Consider the following 23,632-nt stretch of genomic DNA (forward strand, 5'->3'; position numbering starts at 1 on the left):
TGACTTGCTGAATTCTTCCAGCATTTTGCTCTTAGTTACTTTAATGGATTTCAGTTGGAACAATGAGAGAGATTATCTGAGGGATTAAAGGAAGAGTGGGCAAATTTAGGTTATTTTCTCCAGAGGATTGAAGGCTGAGGAGAGACCTGATAGAAATGTATACACTTATGAAAGGCGTGATTAGAGTAATCATAATCCTTCTGCCAAGGAACAAATATCAGGTACAAGGGGACATGTACTTAAGGTGAGAAGGTGAAAATTTAGAGATATGCGAGGCATGTTTTTTTTTCCACAGCTACATGCATAGTGACAGGTACAGTAGCTGGAACGGACCGCTGGGGATATTGGTGCAAGCAGACTCAATGGCATTTGAGAGGCTTTTAAAAAGAGCGAGCAGAAGTATATATATCATGTACAGGCAGAACATAATTAGCATAATTTGGCATTGTGCTTGGCAGGAATTGTGGAGGAATATGGATGAAAAATAAATAGAAGGTTACGTGGGAGGGAAGGGTTGGATTGATCTTAGAGCGGGTTAAGAGGTCGATACAACATTGTGGACTGAAGGCCCTTACTGTACTGTGCTACGTTCTATGAGAGACATAGGCAGGGTGAATGTACTCTGTCTTTTTCCCTGGGTTGTAGAATCAAAAGCTGGAAGACGTAGGTTTGAGGTGAGGGGACAAAGACTAAAGGTGAATTTGAAGGGCAACGTTTTTACACAAGGATTAGTGTGTATGTGGAATGAACTGCCGAAGGATGCAGCTGAGGCAGATACAATGATAACTTTTACAAGACATTTGGACAGGTACATGGATAGGAAGGGTGTAAACGCTTATAGGCCGAATGCTAACAAAAACCACTCTAAACCTTCGCAAGTAGCAGTTGAAGGTCCTGTTCCTGACCTGTATCCTTTTACGTTCTATGTTCCTAAATCCTCTATGCCAGAAAACTGTGGCGACTGAGTCATTAATATATTGAGGCTGAGATAGACTTTTAGACTTCAAAGGAATCGTGAGTTGTGGAGGATCAGTCATGATATCATTGAATGACCACATGCCTCTCCTGCCTGTACGCGTTAAGTTTAATATTCTCAAATTGTCCGTCTGTAGTCTCCCCTGGGATGGATATAATAACAACTGGTGCGGAAAATAGAAATGTTCCGCAGACATAATACTTGGGTGGGCTGCTATTGAGTCACATTGATGGATGGGCAGAGCAAAGTTTACACTGTGATCTGTAAGTATTGCTGGGGTTTGAGTGCCAACCTTTAACCACGCACACCTGAAGGAATCCAGGAAGGAAAGCTGCGGATTGTGTTTCAATTTAAATCCATTGTGCAAAAGTCACAAGCACTGGGATGGGTTCAAGGGTACTCATTTGCTGGCTCAGATGGTGTCATCAGGACTTGGATGGGCATGGGTTCTCTGTCAGATAAACTTTTTGCTCGTGTATTGAGGAATTGCTGACCTTGTAGAGGTGTATAAATTCATGAGGATAGATTGAGCCAGCTACAGCTCTGGAGTGACAAAGGATGAGAGGTAACTTGACAGAGCTGTACAAGATGATAGCAGGCATGGAATGGGTGGATGGCTGTAGACTTTTCCCCAGAATGGAATAGGGCATAAGTTCAATGTGTTTGAAGAGAAATACAGGGGAGAAGTCAGGGGTGGGTTGTTTTAGACAGAGACTGGTGGGTGCGTGCAATGCACTGCCAGGGGTGGTGCAAGAGGCAAATAGATAAGAAACATTTAAGAAGCTCTGTACTGTACTGTTCTAGGTTCTATGAGGACATGGGCGGGGTTAATGCACTCTGTCTTTTCCCCTGGGTTGGGAAGTAAAAACTAGAAGGTATTAATTAGAGGCAAAATTGATAAAATTAACAAATTCAGTATAGGTGCATGAAACAGCCCCAGTGCAGTCACCAATATAACGGAGGAAGAGTTGGGGAGTATAACAAAGGAAGCCTTTGAACATAGACTGTGCATACAATCATAAGATCATAAGATACAGGAGCAGAATTAGGCCATTTGGCCCATCGCATCTATTCCACCATTTCATCATGGCTGATCCAATTTTCCTCTCAAACCCAGTTTCCTGCCTTCCCCCTATATCCCTTCATGCCCTGACCAATCAAGGATCCTTAAGATGTGGCTTCCACAGAATCAGAATCAGAATCAGGTTTATTATCACCGGCATGTGACATGAAATTTGTTAACTTAGCAGCAGCAGTTCAATGCAATACATAATCTAGCAGAGAGGGAAAAAAATAAAATAAAAATAATAATAATAAACAAGTAAATCAATTATGTGTATTGAATAGATTATTAAAAATGTGCAAAAACAGAAATACTGTATATTAAAAAAAAGTGAGGTAGTGTCCAAAGATTCAATGTTCATTTAGGAATCGGATGGCAGAGGGGAAGAAGCTGTTCCTGAATTCCTGAGTGTGTGCCTTCAGGCTTCTGTACCTCCTACCTAATAGTAGCAATGAGAAAAGGGCATGCCCTGGGTGCTGGAAGTCCTTAATAATGGACGCTGCCTTTCTGAGACACCGCTCCCTAAAGATATCCTGGGTACCTTGTAGGCTAGTGCCCAAGATGGAGCTGACTAGATTTACAACCTTCTGCAGCTTCTTTCGGTCCTGTGCAGTAGCCCCTCCATACCAGACAGTGAAGCAGCCTGTCAGAATGCTCTCCACAGTACAACTATAGAAGTTTTTGACTGTTGACATGCCAAATTTCTTCAAACTCCTAATAAAGTATAGCCACTGTCTTGCCTTCTTTATGACTACATCAATATGTTGGGACCAGGCTAGATCCTCAGAGATCTTGACACCCAGGAACTTGAAGCTGCTCACTCTCTCCACTTCTGATCCCTCTATGAGGATTGGTATGTGTTCCTTCGTCTTACCCTTCCTGAAGTCCACAATCAGCTCTTTTGTCTTACTGACGTTGAGTGCCAGGTTATTACTGCGGCACCACTCCACTAGTTGGCATATCTCACTCCTGTACACCCTCTCGTCACCACCCAAGATTCTACCACAATGGTTGTATCGTCAGCAAATTTATAGATGGTATTTGAACTATGCCTAGCCACACAGTCATGTGTATATTGAGAGTAGAGCAGTGGGTTAAGCACACACCCCTGAGGTGCACCAGTGTTGATCGTCAGCGAAGAGGATATGTTATCACCAATCCATACAGACTGTGGTCTTCCAATTAGGAATTCAAGGATCCAATTGCAGAGGGAGGTACAGAGGCCCAGGTTCTGCAACTTCTCAATCAGGATTGTGGCAATGATGGTATTAAGTGCTGAGCTATAGTCGATGAACAGCATCCTGACATAGATATTTTTGTTGTCCAGGTGGTCTAAAGCCGTGTGGAGAGCCATTGAGATTGCATCTGCCGTTGACCTATTGTGACGATAGGCAAATTGCAATGGGTCCAGGTTCTTGCTGAGGCAGGAGTTCAGACCAGTATTAACCAACCTCTCAAAGTATTTCATCACTGTTGATGTGAGTGCTACTGGGCGATAGCCATAAAGGCAGCCCACATTATTCTTCTTAGGCACTGGTATAATTGTTGCCTTTTGAAGCAAGTGAGAACTTCTGCCCGTAGCAGTGAGAGGTTGAAAATGTCCTTGAATACTCCCGCTAGTTGGTTGGCACAGGTTTTCAGAGCCTTACCAGGTACTCCATCTGGACCCTCCGCCTTGCGAGGGTTCACTCTCTTTAAAGACAGTCTAACATCGACCTCTGAGATGGAGATCACAGGGTCATCAGGTGCAGCAGGGATCTTCACAGCTGTAGTTGTGTTCTCCCTTTCAAAGTGTCCATAGAAGGTGTTGAGTTCATATGGTAGTGAAGCATTGCTGCCATTCATGCTATTGGGTTTCGCTTTGTGGGAAGTAATGTCTTGCAGACCCTGCCAGAGTTGCCGTGCATCTGATGTCGCCTCCAATCTCATTCGAAATTGTCTCTTCGCCCTTGAAACAGCCCTTCGCAAATCATACCTGGTTTTCTGGTGCAGGCCTGGGTTGCCAGACTTGAATACCACAGATCTAGCCTTTAGCTGACGATGTACCTCCTGGTTCATCCACGGCTTTTGGTTTGGGAATGGACAGTAAGTCTTTGTGGACACACACTCATCCACACAGGTTTTAATGAAGTCAGTAACAACTGCAGCATACTCATCCAGGTTCAAAGATGAATCCCTGAATACAGTCCAGTGCACCAATTCAAAGCAGTCCTGTAGGCACTCCTGTGCTTCCCTTGTCCAAACCTTCTTGGTCCTCACTGCTGGTGCTGCGGTCTTCAGTCTCTGTCTGTGGCAAAGAATTCCACAGAATTACCACTCTCTGGCTAAAGAAATTCCTCCTCATCTCCATTCTAAAATGATGCCCCTCTATTCTGAGGCTTTGTCCTCCGGTCTTAGACTGTCCCACCACAGGAAACATCCTCTCCACACCCACTCCATGGTTTCAATGAGGTCACCCCTCATTGTTCTGAATTCAAGTAAATACAGGCCTAGAGCCACCAAACACTCTTCATTTGACAAGCCATTCAATCCTGGAATCATTTTCGTGAATCTCCTTTGAACCCTCTCCAGTTTCAGCACATCCTTTCTAAGACAAGGGGCCCAATCCTGTTCATAATTCTCCAAGTGAGGCCTCACCAGTACTGTATAAAGTCTCAACATTACAAGCTTGCTTTTATATTCTAGTTCTCTTGAAATGAATGCTAACATTGCACTTGCCTTCCTCACCGCAGACTCAACCTGCAAATTAAGCTTTAGGGAACCCTGCACAAGGATTCCCAAGTCCCTTTGCACCTCAGTTTTTTTTGTATTTTCTCTCCATTTAGAAAATAGTCAAACTTTTCATTTCTTAAGATGAGGATGAGTCTGCTCTACGTATCCAACGAAGAGGCAGTCATAGCTTGGATCCACGTGAGTGCTCATGGATACCCCTTGGGTTTGGAGAAAGTGGGAGGAGCCCAAGGAAAAATTGTTCAGGGTGAGGACCAGTTCTGCCAGATGGAGGAAGGTGGTTGTGGTGGCGGGGGGGGGGGGGGGGGGGAGCGTGGTTCATTGGTTCTTTTGTCAAGAAAGGAGCAAAGGGTTTTGAGGCCTTCCTGATGGAGGATACAAGTGTTTAGGGACTGAATATCCAAGGTGAAGATGAGGTGGTCAGGACCAGGGAATTGAAAGTTACTGAGAAGATCGAGGGAGTGAAAAATGTTGTGGATGTAGGTGTGAAGGGTCTGAGCCAGAGGAGATTTTTACACAAGCATTGGTGTGTATGTGGAATGAACTGCCAAAGCAAGCAGTTGAAGCGGATAGAGTGATAACATTTAAAAGACAGTTGGCCAGGTACGTGGATAGGAAAGGCTTAAGAGCTTATGGGCCAAATGCTGACAAACGCCATTCTATTTCAAACCTTCCCGAGTAGCACTAGCAAACTTCTCATCGAGGGTGTTGGTTCCCCTCCATTTCAGGTACAAACCGTCTTCTTTGTACAGGTTTTCAGTGTGTCTTCTCCTCCATCTCACTGGCAGCACGTTCCAGACACTTCTGGATGAAAAGACAATTGCCTCATCAATCTCTTTTAAACTCTTTCCCACTCACCTCAGAACTATGCCCTCTACAACTTGACCTCTCCACCTCAAGAAAATGACTCCGACTATCCATGCCTCATAATTTTATAAACTTCTAAGTTTTCCCTTGGCCACTGACGATCTTGTGAAAACAATCCAAGTTTGTTCAACCTCGCCTTATAGCTAACACACTCCGATCCAGGCAACAACCTGATAAACCTCTTCCAAGGCCATTCCGGACACTTCAAATTTTGGAATCCAAATCAAGTTTATTATCACCGATACAGTGTTTGTCATGAAATTTGTCGTTTCATTGCAGACATATAGTGCAAGATAAGAAATATTACTGTGTGTTGCTATAAATAAATAAATAATATATAAGTGTAATTGTGAGGTCGTAGTCTTCATGGGTTCATGGACCTTTCAAAAATCTGAAGGTGCGGGGGGGGTGGCGGGGGAAGAAGCTGTTCCTAAAACGTTGAGTGAGGCTACTGTACCTCCTGCCTAAAGGTAGGGAGTGTCCCAGATGATGAGGATCCTTACTGATGGATGCTGCTTTCCTGAGGCACTGACACTTGAAGTTGTCCCTGATGTTGGGGAGGCCCGTGCCCGTGATGGATCTGGCTGAACCTGCGACACACCGCAGCCTCTTTCGGTCCTGTGCACTGGAGCCTCCGTACCAGCCAGTGACGCTACCGGTCGCGATGCTCTCCATCGCACAGCTCTGAAAAATTTGTTGGAGCCTTTGTTGTCATACCAAGTCTCCTCAGACCTCGAGTGAGGTGTAGCCGCTGACCTACCTTCTTTGTGGCTGCGTCACTATCCAGCTTCTGGCTATGAGTAGCAAAAACTGAACTGCCTGTCTCCTCTCCCCAGAAGGAGCTTTGTTTTCCTACTGTCTTCTGATGAATGATGGTGATGGGGATGTGTCTATGCAGGCAGGGCCCTGGAGTTCATGCTTCCAGACCTCATCTGTACAATGCATCAGATAGGTTGCTGACTGCCCCAGCAGTGGTTTTTAGAGATTTTGTTAAAAATTATGAATGAATGGATAAATGAATGAATGAAACATAACAAAAACATCATTTTCAACGATGATTTCATAACAATGATTTCTTAGGACAAAATTACAACAAAAAAATTAGATGTTCTTTAAAACAGACTGAAAGGGTGTAGGCCGAAGCTACAGCCTATTACGCCTACCCCTCTTACTTATACAAAACACATATTTGGTGTCAATCATCACATCAAAACAAAAAATTTCATAATCTTTTAACACAAGATCCAATTCCAAGTATCACTTATTTACATTACTCACATTCATTTTAAATCATGTATTTTATATTTGTTCATCAAATTATTTTTAAAAAATTTTTTAAACTTGTTAAGTGTGGTGCATGTTTTTAAATTCTCACTACAACTGTTCCATAGATTCACCCCTCTGACTGAAATACAATGAATTTTTCATTTGTTCTTATTCTTTGTTTTTGAAATATACATGTTCCTCTCAAATCATGTTGACTTTCTCTCATTTTAGCTTTATTTGTCACATGTGCATCAAAATACACAGTTTCGAATCAAATCAGCGAGGATTTTGCTGTTAAGTGTTGTGATGCTTCCAGCACTAACATACCTTGCCCAAAATTTACTAACCCTAACTTATACTTCTCTGGAATAGACAATAGACAATAGATGCAGGAGTAGGCTATTTGGCCCTTTGAGCCAGCACCGCCATTCACTGTGATCATGGCTGATCATCCATATGGAGGAAATATTGGAGGAAACCAGAGCACCCGGAGGAAACCCATGCAGTCATGCGGAGAACAGACAAACTCCTTTAAAGACAGCGGCGAGAATCAGACCGTGATCATAAACCTGTCACGCTGTTAAGCGTTGTGCAAACCACTACGCTACCCTGATTGTGACCTCCGCCGTCATGAGGGAGACACAGGAGACTGCGGAAGCCGGAATCTGGAGCATCAAGCGACCTGCTGCAGGAACTCAGCGGGTCGAGCAGCACCTGTGAAGGGAGAGGGGGGAGGAATTATTGACATTTTGGGTGAAATCCCAGCACGAATCCTCTTGCAAGGCTTCAACTCAAAAAATTGACAATTCCCTCCTGTCTGACCCACCTGCAGATGTTACTCAACCCCCTGAGTTCCTCCCAGCAGAATGTTTGTTACTGCTCTGGTACTAACCCGGCTCTGGAGTATCTGAAGCAATCCTAGCACTGACAAACAAGGATGTAATTTGTTCAATACTCACTCGGTGTCACTTGTACTCTTTTGTCTTTACATAATGACCCTGAAGCCACTAATGCATTTGCATCTATTCAAGTCATGTGGCTGAATCTCTTTCAGAGTGTGGTTTGGAATCTTAACACCCTCTTTACTGTCACTGTAAGTTCGAGCCACTTTAAACTGAGGAGGAACAACAGAAGGGCAATTAACCGCACAAAACTAGGAATTTGCACATCCTGCAGAGCGCATACTGCCAGAGCAGGAAGTGTATTTTTAATGAATATTTATGAGAAATGTGGGTACTTCTATATTAAAAAAATGACAGAAGAGGAGGTTGCTAGATTTATTATCAGTAATTAGGTAAATGTTCAGTGAGTTATTCCCATTCTGGCTTTCATTAATAAGTGATTTTGGCCACAATTAAAATGGAAAGGTGAGAAGGAGGCTTTCCGTATGTGATTACTGTAACACTGATGATTATTAATTGATCACTGTCAATGTAAAGGTGTTGAACTACTGATTTTGTTTAAATAGATGAGCCACAGTTTACAGAGCAATGATAATGGTCCATATAAGACCATTAGACATAGGAGCAGAATTAGGCCCATCGTGTCTGCTCTGCCACTTCATCGTGGCTGATATACCTTCTCCCCATAACATTTGATGTCCTTACTAATCAAAAACATATTAACCTCTCCTTTAAACGTACCCAATGACTTAGCCTCCACAGCCTTTGGTGGCAACGAATTCCACAGATTCACCACAATTTGGCTAAAAAAAATTCCTCCTCATCTCTTTTTGAAAGGGACATCCTTCCATTCCCAAACCATAACCATAACCATGACATAGGAGCAGAATTAGGCCATCTGGCCCATTGAGTCTGCTCTGTTATTCAATCATGGCTGATCCTTTTTTCTTCTCCTCCTCAACCCCAGTTCCCGGCTTTCTGCCCGTAACCTTTGATGCCATGTCCAATCAAGAGCCTATCAATCTCTGCCTTAAATACACCCAACGACCTGGCCTCCACAACTGCATGTTGCAACAAATTCCGAAAATTCACCACCCTTTGGCTAAAGAAATTTCTCCTCATCTCTCTTTTGAAAGTGGGACCCTCTATCCTGAGACTGTGCCCTCTTGTCCTAGACTCCCCCACCATGGGAAACATTCTTTCCACATCCACTCTATCTGGGCCTTTCAACATTCGAAACGTTTCAATGAGACCCGCCCCCCATCCTTCTGAATTCCAGCAAGTACAGACCCAGAGCCATCAAACGTTCCTCATATGATAACCCTTTCATTCCTAGAATCATCCTTGTGAACCTCCTTTGGACCCTGTCCAATGCCAGCACATCTTTTCTAAGATGAGGAGCCCAAAACTGTTCAAAATACTCAAGGTGAGGCCTCACCAGTGCCTTATAAAGCCTCAGCATCACATCCTTGCTCTTGCATTCTAGACCTCTTGAAATGAATGCTAACATGACATTTGCCTTCCTCACCACTGACTCAATCTGCACGTTAAGGATGTCCTGCACAAGGACTCCCAAGTCCTTCTGCATCTCAGGTTTTCGGATTTTCTCCCCATTTAGAAAATATTAGAAAATAGTCTGCACGTTTATTTCTACTACCAAAGTGCATGACCATGCATTTTCCAACATCGTATTTCATTTGCCACTTTCTTGCCCATTCTCCTAATCAGTCTAAACCCTTCTGCATCCTACCTGTTTCCTCAACACTACCTCTCCCTCCACCAATCTTCATATCATCTGCAAACTTGGCAACAAAGCCATTTATTCCATCATCGAAATCATTTATATACAGCATAAAAAGAAGCGGTCCCAACACCAACTCCCGTGGAACACCACTAGTTACTGGCAGCCAACCACAAAAGGATCCTTTTATTCCCACTCACTGCCTCCTAACAATCAGCCAATGCTCTAACCATGTTAGTAACTTTCCTGTAATACCATGGGCTCTTAACTTGGTAAGCAGCCTCATGTGTGGTACCTTGTCAAAGGCCTTCTGAAAGCCCAAATATACAATGTCCACTGCATCCCTTTATCTATCCTACTTGTAATCTCCTCAAAGAATTCCAACAGGTTCGTCAGGCAGGAATTTCCCTGAAGGAAACCGTACTGACTTTGTACTACCTTGTCCTGGGTCACCGAGTATTCCATCACCTTATCCTTAAGAATTGACTCTAACATCTTCCCAACCACTGAGGTCAGGCTAACTGGTCCATAATTTCCTTTCTGCTACCCTCCTCCTTTCTTAAAGAGTGGAGTGACATTTTCAGTTTTCCAGACCTCTGCCACCATGCCAGAGTCCAATAATTTTTGAAAAATCATTTCTAATGCCACCACAATCTCTAACACAACCTCTTTCAGAACCCTAGGGTGCAGTTCATCTGGTCCAGGTGACTTATGGACGAAAACCAGTTTCCCCCGGGATCAATAAAATATGACTATGACTATTTAGGTCTTTCAGCTTTTTGAGCATCTTCTCTCTTGTAACAGTAACTGCACCCACTTCTCTTCCTTCACGCACTACAACATCAGGCACACTGCTAGTGTCTTCCACAGTGAAGACTGATGCAAAATACTCATTTAATTCATCAGCTATCTCCTTGTCCCCCATTATTATTTCTCCTGTCTCATTTTCTAGCGGTCCTATATCCACTCTCATTTCTCTTTTATTTTTGAGGTACCTGAAAAAACTTTTACTATCCACTTTGATATTATTTGCTAGCTTGCTTTCATGTTTCATCTCTTCCTTTGTAATGAATTTTTTAGTTGCTCTCTGTAGGTTTTTAAAAACCTCCCAATCCTCTATCTTTCCACTAATTTTTGCTTTGTTGTACGCCCTCTTCTTTTGCTCTCTGAGACTGCGCCTGCAATGGACTCCCCATAGTAGGACACATTCTCTCCACAGCCACTCTATCTAGGCCTTTCAGTCTTCTGTAGGTTTCAATGAGATTTACCCCTCCCACAGTCTTCCAAACTCTAGTGAGTACACACCTGAGCCATCAAACATTCTTCCTATGCTAACCTGTTCATTCCCAGGATCACTCTTGTGAACCTCCTTTGGATCCTCTCTAATACCAGCACTTCCTTCCTTAGATAAGGGGCCCAGACTGTTCACAATACTCAACGTCCTGTCTGACTTAAAGAACCTCAGCTATATAACATAGAAACATAGAAACATAGAAAATAGGTGCAGGATTAGGCCATTCGGCCTTTCGAGCCTGCACCGCCATTTATTATGATCATGGCTGATCATCCAACTCAGAACCCCGCCCCAGCCTTCCCTCCATACCCTCTGATCCCCATAGCCACAAGGGCCATATCTAACTCCCTCTTAAATATAGCCAATGAACTGGCCTCAACTGTTTCCTGTGGCAGAGAATTCCACAGATTCACCACTCTCTGTGTGAAGGAGTTTTTCCTAATCTCGGTTCTAAAAGGCTTCCCCTTTATCCTCAAACTGTGACCCCTTGTTCTGGACTTCCCCAACATCGGGAAAAATCTTCCTGCATCTAGCCTGTCCAATCCCTTTAGGATTTTATACGTTTCAATCAGATCCCCCCTCAATCTTCTAAATTCCAACGAGTACAAGCCCAGTTCGTCCAGTCTTTCTTCATATGAAAGTCCTGCCATCCCAGGAATCAATCTGGTGAACCTTCTTTGTACTCCCTCTATGGCAAGGATGTCTTTCCTCAGATTAGGGGACCAAAACTGCACACAATACTCCAGGTGCGGTCTCACCAAGGCCTTGTACAACTGCAGTAGTACCTCCCTGCTCCTGTACTCGAATCCTCTCGCTATAAATGCCAGCATACCATTTGCCTTTTTCACCGCCTGCTGTACCTGCATGCACACTTTCAATGACTGGTGTATAATGACACCCAGGTCTCGTTGCACGTCCCCTTTTCCTAATTGGCCACCATTCAGATAATAATCTGTTTTCCTATTTTTGCCACCAAAGTGGATAACTTCACATTTATCCACATTAAATTGCATCTGCCATGAATTTGCCCACTCACCCAACCTATCCAAGTCACTCTGCATCCTCTTAGCATCCTCCTCATAGCTAACACTGCCACCCAGCTTCGTGTCATCCACAAACTTGGAGATGCTGCATTTAATTCCCTCATCCAAGTCATTAATATATATTGTAAACAACTGGGGTCCCAGCACTGAGCCTTGCGGTACCCCACTAGTCACTGCCTGCCATTCTGAAAAGGTCCCGTTTATTCCCACTCTTTGCTTCCTGTCTGCTAACCAATTCTCCATCCACATCAATACCTTAACTCCAATACCGTGTGCTTTAAGTTTGCACACTAATCTCCTGTGTGGGACCTTGTCAAAAGCCTTTTGAAAATCCAAATATACCACATCCACTGGTTCTCCCCTGTCCACTCTACTAGTTACATCCTCAAAAAATTCTATGAGATTCGTCAGACATGATTTTCCGTTCACAAATCCATGCTGACTTTGTCCGATGATTTCACCGCTTTCCAAATGTGCTGTTATCACATCTTTGATAACTGACTCCAGCAGTTTCCCCACCACCGACGTTAGGCTAACCGGTCTATAATTCCCCGGTTTCTCTCTCCCTCCTTTTTTAAAAAGTTGGGTTACATTAGCCACCCTCCAATCCTCAGGAACTAGTCCAGAATCTAACGAGTTTTGAAAAATTATCACTAATGCATCCACTATAACATGTCTCTGGGCCTAGACTTGCTGGAACTTAGAAGATGAAGGGAGATCTCATTGAAACCTATCAAGTATATGGCCCAGATAGGGTGAATGTAGATAGGTTGCGTCCTATAGTAGGGGAGTCTAGGACCAGAACACAACACTTCAGAAGAGAAGGACGACCCATTATAACAGAGATGTGGAGATATTCCTTTCGCCACAGAGTGATGAATTTGTGGAATTCATTGCCACAGTTGGCTGTGGAGGCCAAGTCATTGGGTATATTTAAAGTGGAGAGATCAAAGGTTATGGGTGGAAGGAAGGAGAATAGGATTGAGAGGGATAATAAATCAGCCCTGATAGAACTGCAGAGCAGTCCCACTGGGACAAATGGCCCAATTCTGCTTCTATGTCTTATGGTCTGATAATAAGGACTCAACACTAGTGTCTGTTTGTTGTGGCTCCTATATAGTTTGGCCATTGTAAACCTTGTTTCTAGGGTTGTTCACCAAGCCTGGAGGTCGAGTCGCAAACGTTTCATCACCAGTCGAGGTGACATCATCATTGCACAACCGAACATTCTCTCCGCTGAGTGCTCGCGTTTGTGTTTGTCCGACTTGGCGTTCTGATAGGTTGGCTCACGCTCTCCGCTGGCTCCTGGCCAACCAGATTGCTGAGTGATCTCCGCTGGCCGTATCCCTGGTTATCAGTCGACGTGAGCATTGGTTCCTCGGGTGTCCACGGTTCACCTCTTGGCCCTGATCCCACAGACGCATAGGCTCATAAATTGCATAAATGGTAAACCTTCTCCTTGCAAAGCACTGTTGCATAACATGAACATACTACTTCCCCATGGTCCATAGAAGTACCCAGTAGACCTGATGCAGACTTTCAACCTGAAGCATCCACATTTCTTTTCCCTCCACAGACGCTGCTCAATGAGGTGAGTTCCTCCATCCAATATAGAACACAGAGCAGTACAAAATAAGAACAGGCCACTTGGCCTACAAAGTTTGTGCCAACCATGCCAATCTAACTAACCTAATTCAATTGCATAAGGTCCATATCCCTCCATTCCCTGCCTGTTCATGTGCCTGTTCAAATGCCTCTTAAATTAGCTGCGGAGGCCAAGTCTTTATGTATATTTAAGGCAGAGGTTGATAGATTCTTTATTGGTCAGGTCATGAAGAGATACGGGGAGAAGGCAGGAGATTGAAGTTGAGAATAAAATTGGATCAGCCATGATGAAATGGCGGAGCAGACCCGATGGGCCAAGTGGCCTAATTCTGCTCCTATATCTTATGGTCTCATGGTCTAAATGTTACAATCATATCTGCTTCCACCATCTCCCCTGGCAGCAGGTTAAAACACCTACCATTCTCTGGGTAAACAAAAACTTATAAATCCTTTTTAACCTTTCCCCCTCTGACCTTAAAACTATGCTGTCTAGTACTTGACAGTGTGCACGTGGCCAAGTGGTTAAGGCATTCAACTAGCGACCCGAAGGTCGTGAGTTCAAGCCCCAGCCAAGGTAGCGTGTTGCGTCCTTGAGCAAGGCACTTAACCACACAGTGCTTTGCGACGACACTGGTGCCAAACTGTCTTGGCCCATGCCCTTCCCTTGAAGTCTTCCTCGTGGAGAGGGGAGACTTGCAGCATGGGCAACTGCCGGTCTTCCATACAACCTTGCCCAGGCCTGTGCCATGGAAAGTGAAGACTTTCCAGGCGCAGATCCATGGTCTCGCAAGACTAACGGATGCCTTTAGTATTTGACACATCCACTGTAGGATAAATACTCCAACCATCTATCCTCAACACAAGACATTTGACAGATGATGGAAATCTAGAACAAAACCCACAAAGTGCTGGAGGAAATTAGCAAATCAGGCAGCATCTATGAAGAATCTCAGTCTGAAATATCAGCTGTTTATTCCCCTCCATAGATGCTGCCTGGTTTGCTGAGTTCCTCCAGCATTTTGTGTGTGTGACTATTTATTGTCTGTATGTCTCATAATTTTATGCACTTCAATCAGCTCGTCCTTCAGCCTCCGACACCCCAGAGGTATCAATCCAAGTTTGTCAAACTTTGTGTTAGAGCTAACACTCTCTAATCCAGGCAATGTCCTGGTGAACTACCATCTCTCCAAATCTTTCACATCCTTCCTGAAAGCCAGCAACCAGAAATGCATACAATACTCTAAATGTGGCTGAATGAAAAGTTTTATAAACTGAAACATGACTTCCCAATTCTTAAATTCAGTGCCCTTGACTGATGAAGAGAGATACTCCATATACTTCTTTTAGCACCCTATCTACTTGTGTAGCCACTTTCAGAGAGCTGTGGACTTACACCCTAAGATCCCTCTACACATCAACGCTCCTAAGGCTCCCGATATTTACTGTATACTTTCCTCCCGCTTACTCAGTACTCTCAGGCCAGTGGTACCAATACATAGTAAACAGGGAAAGAAATGTACATACAATAACATTAAACTTACCACTCCAAACCATTCCCATCACCACAATAAAATCGCTGTACAATTTACCACTCCAAACCATTCCCATCACTACAATAAAATGACTGTACAATTTACCACTCCAAACCATTCCCATCACCACAATAAAATCACTGTACAATTTACCACTCCAAACCATTCCCATCACCACAATAAAATCACTGTACAATTTACCACTCCAAACCATTCCCATCACCACAATAAAATCACTGTACAATTTACCACTCCAAACCATTCCCATCACCACAATAAAATCACTGTACAATTTACCACTCCAAACCATTCCCATCACCACAATAAAATCACTGTACAATTTACCACTCCAAACCATTCCCATCACCACAATAAAATCACTGTACAATTTACCACTCCAAACCATTCCCATCACCACAATAAAATCACTGTACAATTTACCACTCCAAACCATTCCCATCACCACAATAAAATCACTGTACAATTTACCACTCCAAACCATTCCCATCACCTCAATAAAATCACTGTACAATTTACCACTCCAAACCATTCCCATCACCACAATAAAATCACTGTACAATTTACCACTCCAAACCATTCCCATCACCACAATAAAATCACTGTACAATTTACCACTCCAAACCATTCCCATCACCACAATAAAATCACTGTACAATTTACCACTCCAAACCATTCCCATCACCACAATAAAATCACTGTACAATTTACCACTCCAAACCATTCCCATCACTACAATAAAATCACTGTACAATTTACCATTCCAAACCATTCCCATCACCTCAATAAAATCGCTGTACAAACTTACCACTCCAAACCATTCCCATCACCACAATAAAATCGCTGTACAATTTACCACTCCAAACCAATCCCATCACCTCAATAAGATTATTGTGCAAATTTACCACTTCAAGCCATCAATACCACTATTAACAAACAGTTATTACTTCTAGTTCTGTGCACTTCAAACTAGCATCACTATTTGATTAGAGAGAACTTTTGATCAGAGTTTATTCTTGAAAGCAAACTTTGCAGTAAACATGGCAGTTATGAATTGAATTGGATTGACTTTTTACTTACGTCTTTCATATACATGAAGAGTAAGAATCTTTATGTTACGTCTCCACTAAATGTGCAATGTGCAATTTATAGTAATTTGTAATAAATAGTGTGTACAATAATATAACATAGAAATACAGTTGTGTCAGCATGAATTAATCAGTCTGATGGTCTGGTGGAAGAAGCTCTACCAGAGCCTATTGGTACTGGCTTTTATGCTGCGGTACCGTTTCCTGGATGGTAGCAGCTGGTTGGGGTGATACAGGTTCTCAATTATCCTTCTGGCCTTTTTTAAACACCTGTCTTTGTAAAATGTCCTGAATAGTGCAAAGTCCACATCTACAGATGTGCTGGGTTATCTGCACCACTCTCTGCAGGGTCCTCTGATTGAGGGGAGTACAGTTCCCATACCAGGCTCTGATGCAGCCAGTCAGGATGCTCTCAATTGTGCCCCTGTTGAAAGTTCTTAAGATTTGGGGGCCCATACCAAACTTCTCCAACCATCTGAAGTGAAAGAGGCGCTGTTGTGTCTTTTTCACCACACAGCCAGTACGTACAGACCACACGAGATCCTCAGTGATGTTTACGCTGAGAAACTTAAAGCTGGTCACCCTCTCAACCCCAGATCCATTGATGTCAATAGGGGCTAGTCTGTCTCCATTTCTCCTGTAGTCCACAACCAGCTCCTTTGTTCTTGCGACATTGAGGAAGAAGTTGTTTTCTTGACACCTCTGTGTCAGTCAGTGTCCTTTCCAGAGAGGAAACGTGCATAAAGGGAGGAGAATAGTCTCTGTGGTCCTTTGGGTTGGTTCTTTTGTCCCCACTTCTCCACATACCCCTTCATCCCATTAGCATTTAGAAATACATTCACTTCTTTTTGAAGAGGTGTTGGGAACGTGGCCAAGTGGTTAAGGTGTTCGTCTAGTTATCTCAAGGTCGCTAGTTCAAGCCTCAGCTGTGGCAGAGTGTTTGTGCCCTTGAGCAAGGCACTTAATCACACATTGCTCTAGTCTGTGCAAGGAGTGGCGCCCCACATAGACTTCCAATCTGCGCCTTGTAAGGCATGAAAATGCTCGACTCAGGCCTCTCATGGTTTGAGTCGATGTTCCCTCCCTCCTCTTTCTGATGAGTATCTAATGACTAGGCCTCAGCTACCCTCTGTGCTAGAGTTCCATGAGATTATAACTCTTCAGGTGAAGAAATTTCTCCTGATCTTGATGCGAAATGCCACGCCTCAAACGTATAGAAGCTGCAGTCCCCGGTTCAGCCATCTGGTCTGTCTAGAACAGGGGTTCCCAACTGTTTTTCACATTATTGAACCTTACCATTAACCAAAGGATTGGGAACACCTGGTCCAGATACAGGGGTTCCCAACCAAGCTGGGGTCCACAGATCCCTCAGTTAATGGTAGGGGCTCATGGCATTAAAAAGGTTGGGAACCCCTGGTCTAGAGATCATGGAGACATCAGAGTCAGAATCAGAATCAGATTTAATATCACTGGCATATGTCGTGAAACTTGTTGTTTTGTGACCGCAGTACACTGGATTACATTTAAAAAGCTGTAAATTGCAATTAGAAATATATATACAGTACTGTGCAAGAGTCTTAGATGTGCACACACACACACACACACACACACACACACACAGGCACACACACATGGGCACACACACACACGTATATATTTGGGAAATTTGTCCTTGCAAAGTTGTAATTTGTCCAGATTCTTTTTTGGTTTTGACTGGTCTTAAAATGGGTCATTCTAGCAGTAGGTCAGATTTTCTGCTGGAAACTTTTCAAACTTTATTTCATATTCAAAGTATTGGCTTACATGTCCTGTTCTTATGGGTCCCTGCACATAGAGGTGTTGAGGGTAATGAGTGGGTTGATTGTTTGGCCACAAAAGCTGTTTAAAGTTCATCTGTGGATATAGACCTTCCACTTAAAAAATCAGAAGCTAAGGAGTTGTTGAGGCTAAGAATTAAGGGATTATGACAAGTCTTGTGAGATAATGAGCACAAGGGCACTTTCACAGAACACATAAAACTGTTGGATTGATAGGAGAAAGAGGTAAAACAGGAAGAGAAGGGATTATATTGACTGGACTTAGAAATGGGCATGCTACACTTAATTATTCCTTATGTCTTGTTGGAAGACATCACTCTGGGGTGTATAGGTTTTGTCATCATTATGAAATAGTTGAACACATTCTTGTACAATGTTAAATGTATAAGGTCGAAAGAAAGCAAACGCAGGCTGCACTACTATCTCTGGGGTTGAGAGTTTTCATTTAAAAACTTTACTAAGTTATGCAGGAGACTTCAATTTGTAATATTGTATTTCATTATTTACAATCTATAGGGCTTTGTGTGATAATTTTCATTTGATAAAGAACTAGTAAGGGTTTTATTTCCCAACTCTCTACAACCCACTCCAGTCCAGTTGGTGGTGGTAATGTACTTTTAAGTTGGACTGCCAACCGCCATTAAAAGTCAGAAGAAGAAAAAGATGTATAGTTAGGGTTAGAGCGTTGTGGGCATGTTATAATGGAGCCAGAAGCGTGGTGATATTTTGTAGCTGCCCAGCACTATCCTTGCTGATTTGATTTGATGCAAATGACATATTTCACTGTATGCATTGATGTGTATGTGACAAATAAAGCTAATCTTTACATGTGCTCTATAGAAATGATGGAACACTCAATTTTTGGCTTATTTATAGGAGCCAAGGAGATTGATATAGCAGCAACGCTGGAACACCTGAGAGACCAGAGACCAATGATGGTTCAGACAAAGGTAGGTTAAGGTGAAATTTAGATTCTCCTCAAGCATTCAGTCTTGAAAAGAGACTACACTGTAAACCTTTACTGCCTTGAACTTAGAAGATGATATCACTGAACTTGTTAAGGTAGAGGATGATGAAGGAGTTTCAGACCTCCATATCCATATGGGGCCTACCTAAATGAAAATAGGAAAATGGGAAAACACTTCCACACATAGAGCAAGTCAGAAATTTGGAACTTTCTCCTGCAAACCACAAATGATGATACTTACTACCTGTTTACACCACTGGCCCTAAGGGCAGCAATGAAGGTCCTCGATCTCTGTCTGTCCTTGGCCATTTTCTCTATTGTGTGCTTGTTCTTGGCTCAGGGCTTCCCTCATCATGCCAGTCGCTTCCTCTTGGTTTTTACTACTGCTTTCCATGCAAGTCCCTAGCACAGAGGGTAGTTGAGGCCTAGTCTTTAGATACATTCAAGAAAGAGGTGGATTTATATTTCTTAATGCTAAGACTCAGGAATACTATCGCACACAGAGGCAGAAGGATTCTTCATTGCTATTTCCGTAGCAATTTTTTTTTTGACCATTCAGGGTTGTTAGCCTGAATCCTCGAACTTGGAGGACTAGTGGACCACTCTTACTCTGGCCTCTACCCTCTGACCTGTTTGGCATGGGAGACCCTACCAAAACGCAAAGCACAAGGCTCTGACTCCAGCCAACATACCTCTTGGGGTCTTTGAAGCATGCAAGCTTCCAAAGCCTATGACAAGTTAGTGGTCCTCTTGAGGAAAATGATGAAAGGCCCGGTGTCAATTTTAAATTTGACAGTTATATTTAAAGTGAAGATTGATAGGTTCTTAACTAGTAAGGACATCAAATAGTACATGGAGAAAGCAAGAGAATGGGATTGAGAGGGATAATAAATCAGCCATGATGAAATGGCAGAGCAGACTCAATGGGCCGAATGGCCTAATTCTGTTCCAATGCTTTATGATCTTATATTTTATTTCTTGACTGAAGATATTAAGGGAAAGGTGCTCAGGTCACAAACCAGAAAGTGAATGGCTCAAGATGTTAAATAGCTTCTGCCCCTGAATGAAGATGGAAATCATGCAGCAACTCAAGGCATATTAGAAAGAAAACAAAAGGAGGGGGTGATGGGGCTGGCAGGCAGGGTGGGGAGAGAGAGAGAGATAAAAAATCCCAGTCTTTTATTTATTCTGAGAATGAAACCATTTGCTCAGTGCTTGCAGTTTTAACTGAGACTGGGGCCTTCATTTTAAGCTTACCCAAGTGCCCTCAGGTGTCCTAAAGGACCGAATCAAGTTTCTGCTCTCAGTCATGGACCGAAGTGGAAGAATCCTAATCACCACGGAAACTGGCTCCAACTGCTGCTAGGCAACAACATGCCTTCTCACACACTCTAATTTATTTATTCAGACGCATGGTGAATGATAAATATCTAATTACAGGCCAGCAGGAGGTTCTCTCCGGAGAGTTCTGGGTTTGTTTTTTGATCGATTTAAACAAACCATGCACTCACATCACTGAATACAAATAAAGACTAAAAGGGCCCAGAATTCATTTAAATCTGTGGAGAGAAAGTCAGGTTTGAAATGTCAATTATATTAAGTCCTGTAGCACACTAGAAGGTGAGAGATGATACCAGCATCGTTTACTAGCCATCCCACTTATTGCCAATGACTGAATTAGTTCTGTCAAAATGGATTTTACTTAAGAAAAAGCTTCTTCACACTTAATAGTAATATGCTATTTTATAATACTTGAACAAGTCAAATGATTAGAACATCATCTTCTTCTACGAGAAGAAATGGTAATCAGATGCACTTGAAATACCCAGTGGATCCATGGACAGCTGAGAGGAGGGAGGGCAGGTCAATATCTCAAGGTTGGAGTCTCTGTTGGAAGATGTCTCTCTGAAAACTGACTTCCTCCCAGTGTCTGAAATAAACCACACAGCCACTTGTTCCATTATTCCTGCACCAATTCTCCAAATGAACTATCCAATTAGGCCAACCCCTGCACTTTTCCCAAAGGTCTGAAGTTCATTTTGCTTTTAAGGAGAAAATAATCTTCCCTTTTAAAATATCGGCTTCTACCACCCACCAGGTGGGAGAAACAAATGACTAATCCCCTCACGGGATTCTCTTAAATACCACGACAATCCTTTGTTGGAAGTCACATTACCTAAGCTCATATTGGCAGGGTTACTCAGAGCTTGGGAACACTAACGGGCCTATGGTAACAAGTGAGGCATAGGAAATGTCATACAGGCATACAAAACTGTGAGGGGGATACGAGGGGTGATTGATAAGTTCGTGGCCTATGGTAGAAGGAGTCAATTTTAGAAAACCTAGCACATTTATTTTTCAACATAGTCCCCTCCTACATTTACACACTTAGTCCAGCAGTCGTGGAGCATACGGACCTCCAGAAAGTGTCCACAGATGGATGATTGATAAGTTCGTGGCCTAAGGTAGAAGGACATGAGTTATACAGCTCTTGTTACATGGACATGCAGGTCAACTCTTTATAATCACTCAGATTATGCAGAAAGTTTGAAGTTAATAACTCATCTCCTTCTATCTTGGGCCACGAACTTATCAATCACCCCTGACGAGTTATTAACTTCAAACTTTCTGCATAATCACTCAAAAAGTTGAACTGCATGTGCATGTAACGAGAGCTGTATAACTCATCTCCTTCTACCTTAGGCCACGAACTTATCAATGTGGACACTTCCTGGAGGTCCAAGATTCGTATGCTCCATGACCGCTGGACTAAGTGTGTAAATGTAGGAGGGGACTATGTTGAAACGTAAATGTGCTAGGTTTTCTAAAATTGACTCCTTCTACCTTAGGCCACGACCTTATCAATCACCCCTCGTAGATAGGGTAAATGCAAGCAGGCTTTTTCTCCTGAACTTGAGTGAGATGAGAACTAGGGGTCATAAGCTTAAGGTGAAAGGTGAAATATTTAAGTAGAACCTGAGGAGGAACTTCTACAGATGGTGGTGAGAGTGTGGGATGTGCTGCCAGCAGAGGTGGTGGATGTGGATTCAATTGCCACATTTAAGAGAAGTTTGGATAGGCACATGGATGACGGGCTAATGGAGGGTTGTGGTCTGGGTTCTAGTAGCAAAAAAACAGGTCGGCATGAACTAGATGGGCTGAGTAGTCTGTTTCTGTGCTGTAGTCCCACGTGATTGAATGGATCTATGTCTCTTATGCTGATGAGAAAGCAAAGTAAGTGGTTTTGCAGGCCAGGAAAGATAGGCCTGTTATCCAATAAGCCAGAGGCACAAGAGACTGCAGCTACTGGGATCTGGAGCAGCACGCTCCATGCGGGAGGAACTCAGTAGGTCAGGCAGCATCGATGGAGGGAAATCGTAGTCATTACTTCAGATCAAGACCCTTCATCTGGACTACGAGGCAGCACAACATCATGGGCTAAAGGGCTGGTACCACGCTCTGCGTGCTGTGTTCTACTTCATCCAGTCCAGGTGAGGGGTCTTGGCCCAAAACATCAATGGCCTGCTTGCCTCCATAGATGCTGCCTGACCCACTGACTTCCAACAACACTTTGTGTGTTACCAGATAAACCAGCACACCACAAAATATCTGCTCTCAACTCACATCAGTCAACACCTGCCACTCGACTGCCGCTGCCTTTCATGAAACCTTCCCCCTCCATTTCTCAGGAGCTCCTTCCCTCCCAGTACTCTGGGCCACCTCTAAAATCCCTCCGACCCATGATCACCATTACACAATCCCCAGTGACCAACAAGAACCCCTCCCACTCACTCTCACCCGTCCCTGCCCACCATTTCCCTCATTCCTACCTCCTCCCCTGCTGTCGTCCAGAGAGCAGAAATCTGACAGAAAGAAAGAGACCTGTGTTTAAAAACCTCATCACATTCAGAGGATTTTGAATTTCAGAACAGGTCTAGTTGGGGTCTATTACTACAACTGGTTGGGGTGAATTTGAGTCGGGAGAACAATCAGCCCTGATTCCCACAGTCTGCAGTGGTATCATTGTAGTGAGACCTGGATCATATGCAAAGGTCTATCACTGCTCGTAGTCACACATGTGTAGCCAGGTCCAGTTATTTTTCATTCTTTTTCTTCAGAATGCCAGCATTTGATAGAGTCATTACAAGGGCATATGGTGTGTTGGCCTTCATTCGTTCAAGAGTTATGAAGTAATGTTGTAGCTCTATAAATTGTTCTTAGTTCTGGTCACCTCATTATAGGAAGGATATAGAAGCTTTAGAGAAGATTCAGGGATGATTTACCAGGATGTTGCTTGGGTCTAGAGAGCATGTCTTAGGAAAATAGGTTGAGCAAGCTGGGGCTTTTTTGTTTGGAGCAAAAGAGCATGAGAGTTGACAGTGTGCAAGCTGATAAGAGGTGTAGATCAAGTAGATAGCCAGAGACTTTTTCCCAAAGTGAAAATAGCCTATATGAGGGGCCATAATTTGAAGGTGATTGGAGGAAAGTATAGGAAGGATGTCAGAGGCAATTTTTTACACAGAGTGGTGGGTGCATCGGACAGCCTGTGGTGGTAGAGACAGATACGTTAGGGGCATTTAAGAAACTCTTAGACAGGTTCATGGATGATAGAAGATTGAAGGACTTGGTAGGAGGGAAGGGCTAAAGTGATCTCAGTGTAGGTTAAAAGGTCAGCACAACACCATGGGCTCCTGCATTGTGCTTTAATGTTCTACATTTTATA

At 43.2% G+C, this 23,632-nt stretch overlaps 1 protein-coding gene across 2 annotated transcripts in view; it reads left to right on the forward strand.

Annotated features, from left to right (window-relative positions):
* The window catches only part of ptprn2 (protein tyrosine phosphatase receptor type N2), a 1,029,064-nt gene that overhangs the window by 1,000,888 nt on the left and 4,544 nt on the right, over positions 1 to 23,632 (forward strand). For both annotated transcript variants that reach the window (XM_072254029.1, XM_072254030.1), the window contains exon 22: positions 18,819 to 18,892. In XM_072254029.1, coding sequence (XP_072110130.1) covers positions 18,819 to 18,892 — 74 coding nt within the window. The remainder of the gene's footprint in view (positions 1 to 18,818; positions 18,893 to 23,632) is intronic.

This window comes from Mobula birostris, chromosome 3, assembly GCF_030028105.1.
Source record: "Mobula birostris isolate sMobBir1 chromosome 3, sMobBir1.hap1, whole genome shotgun sequence".
Taxonomy (NCBI): domain Eukaryota; kingdom Metazoa; phylum Chordata; class Chondrichthyes; order Myliobatiformes; family Myliobatidae; genus Mobula; species Mobula birostris.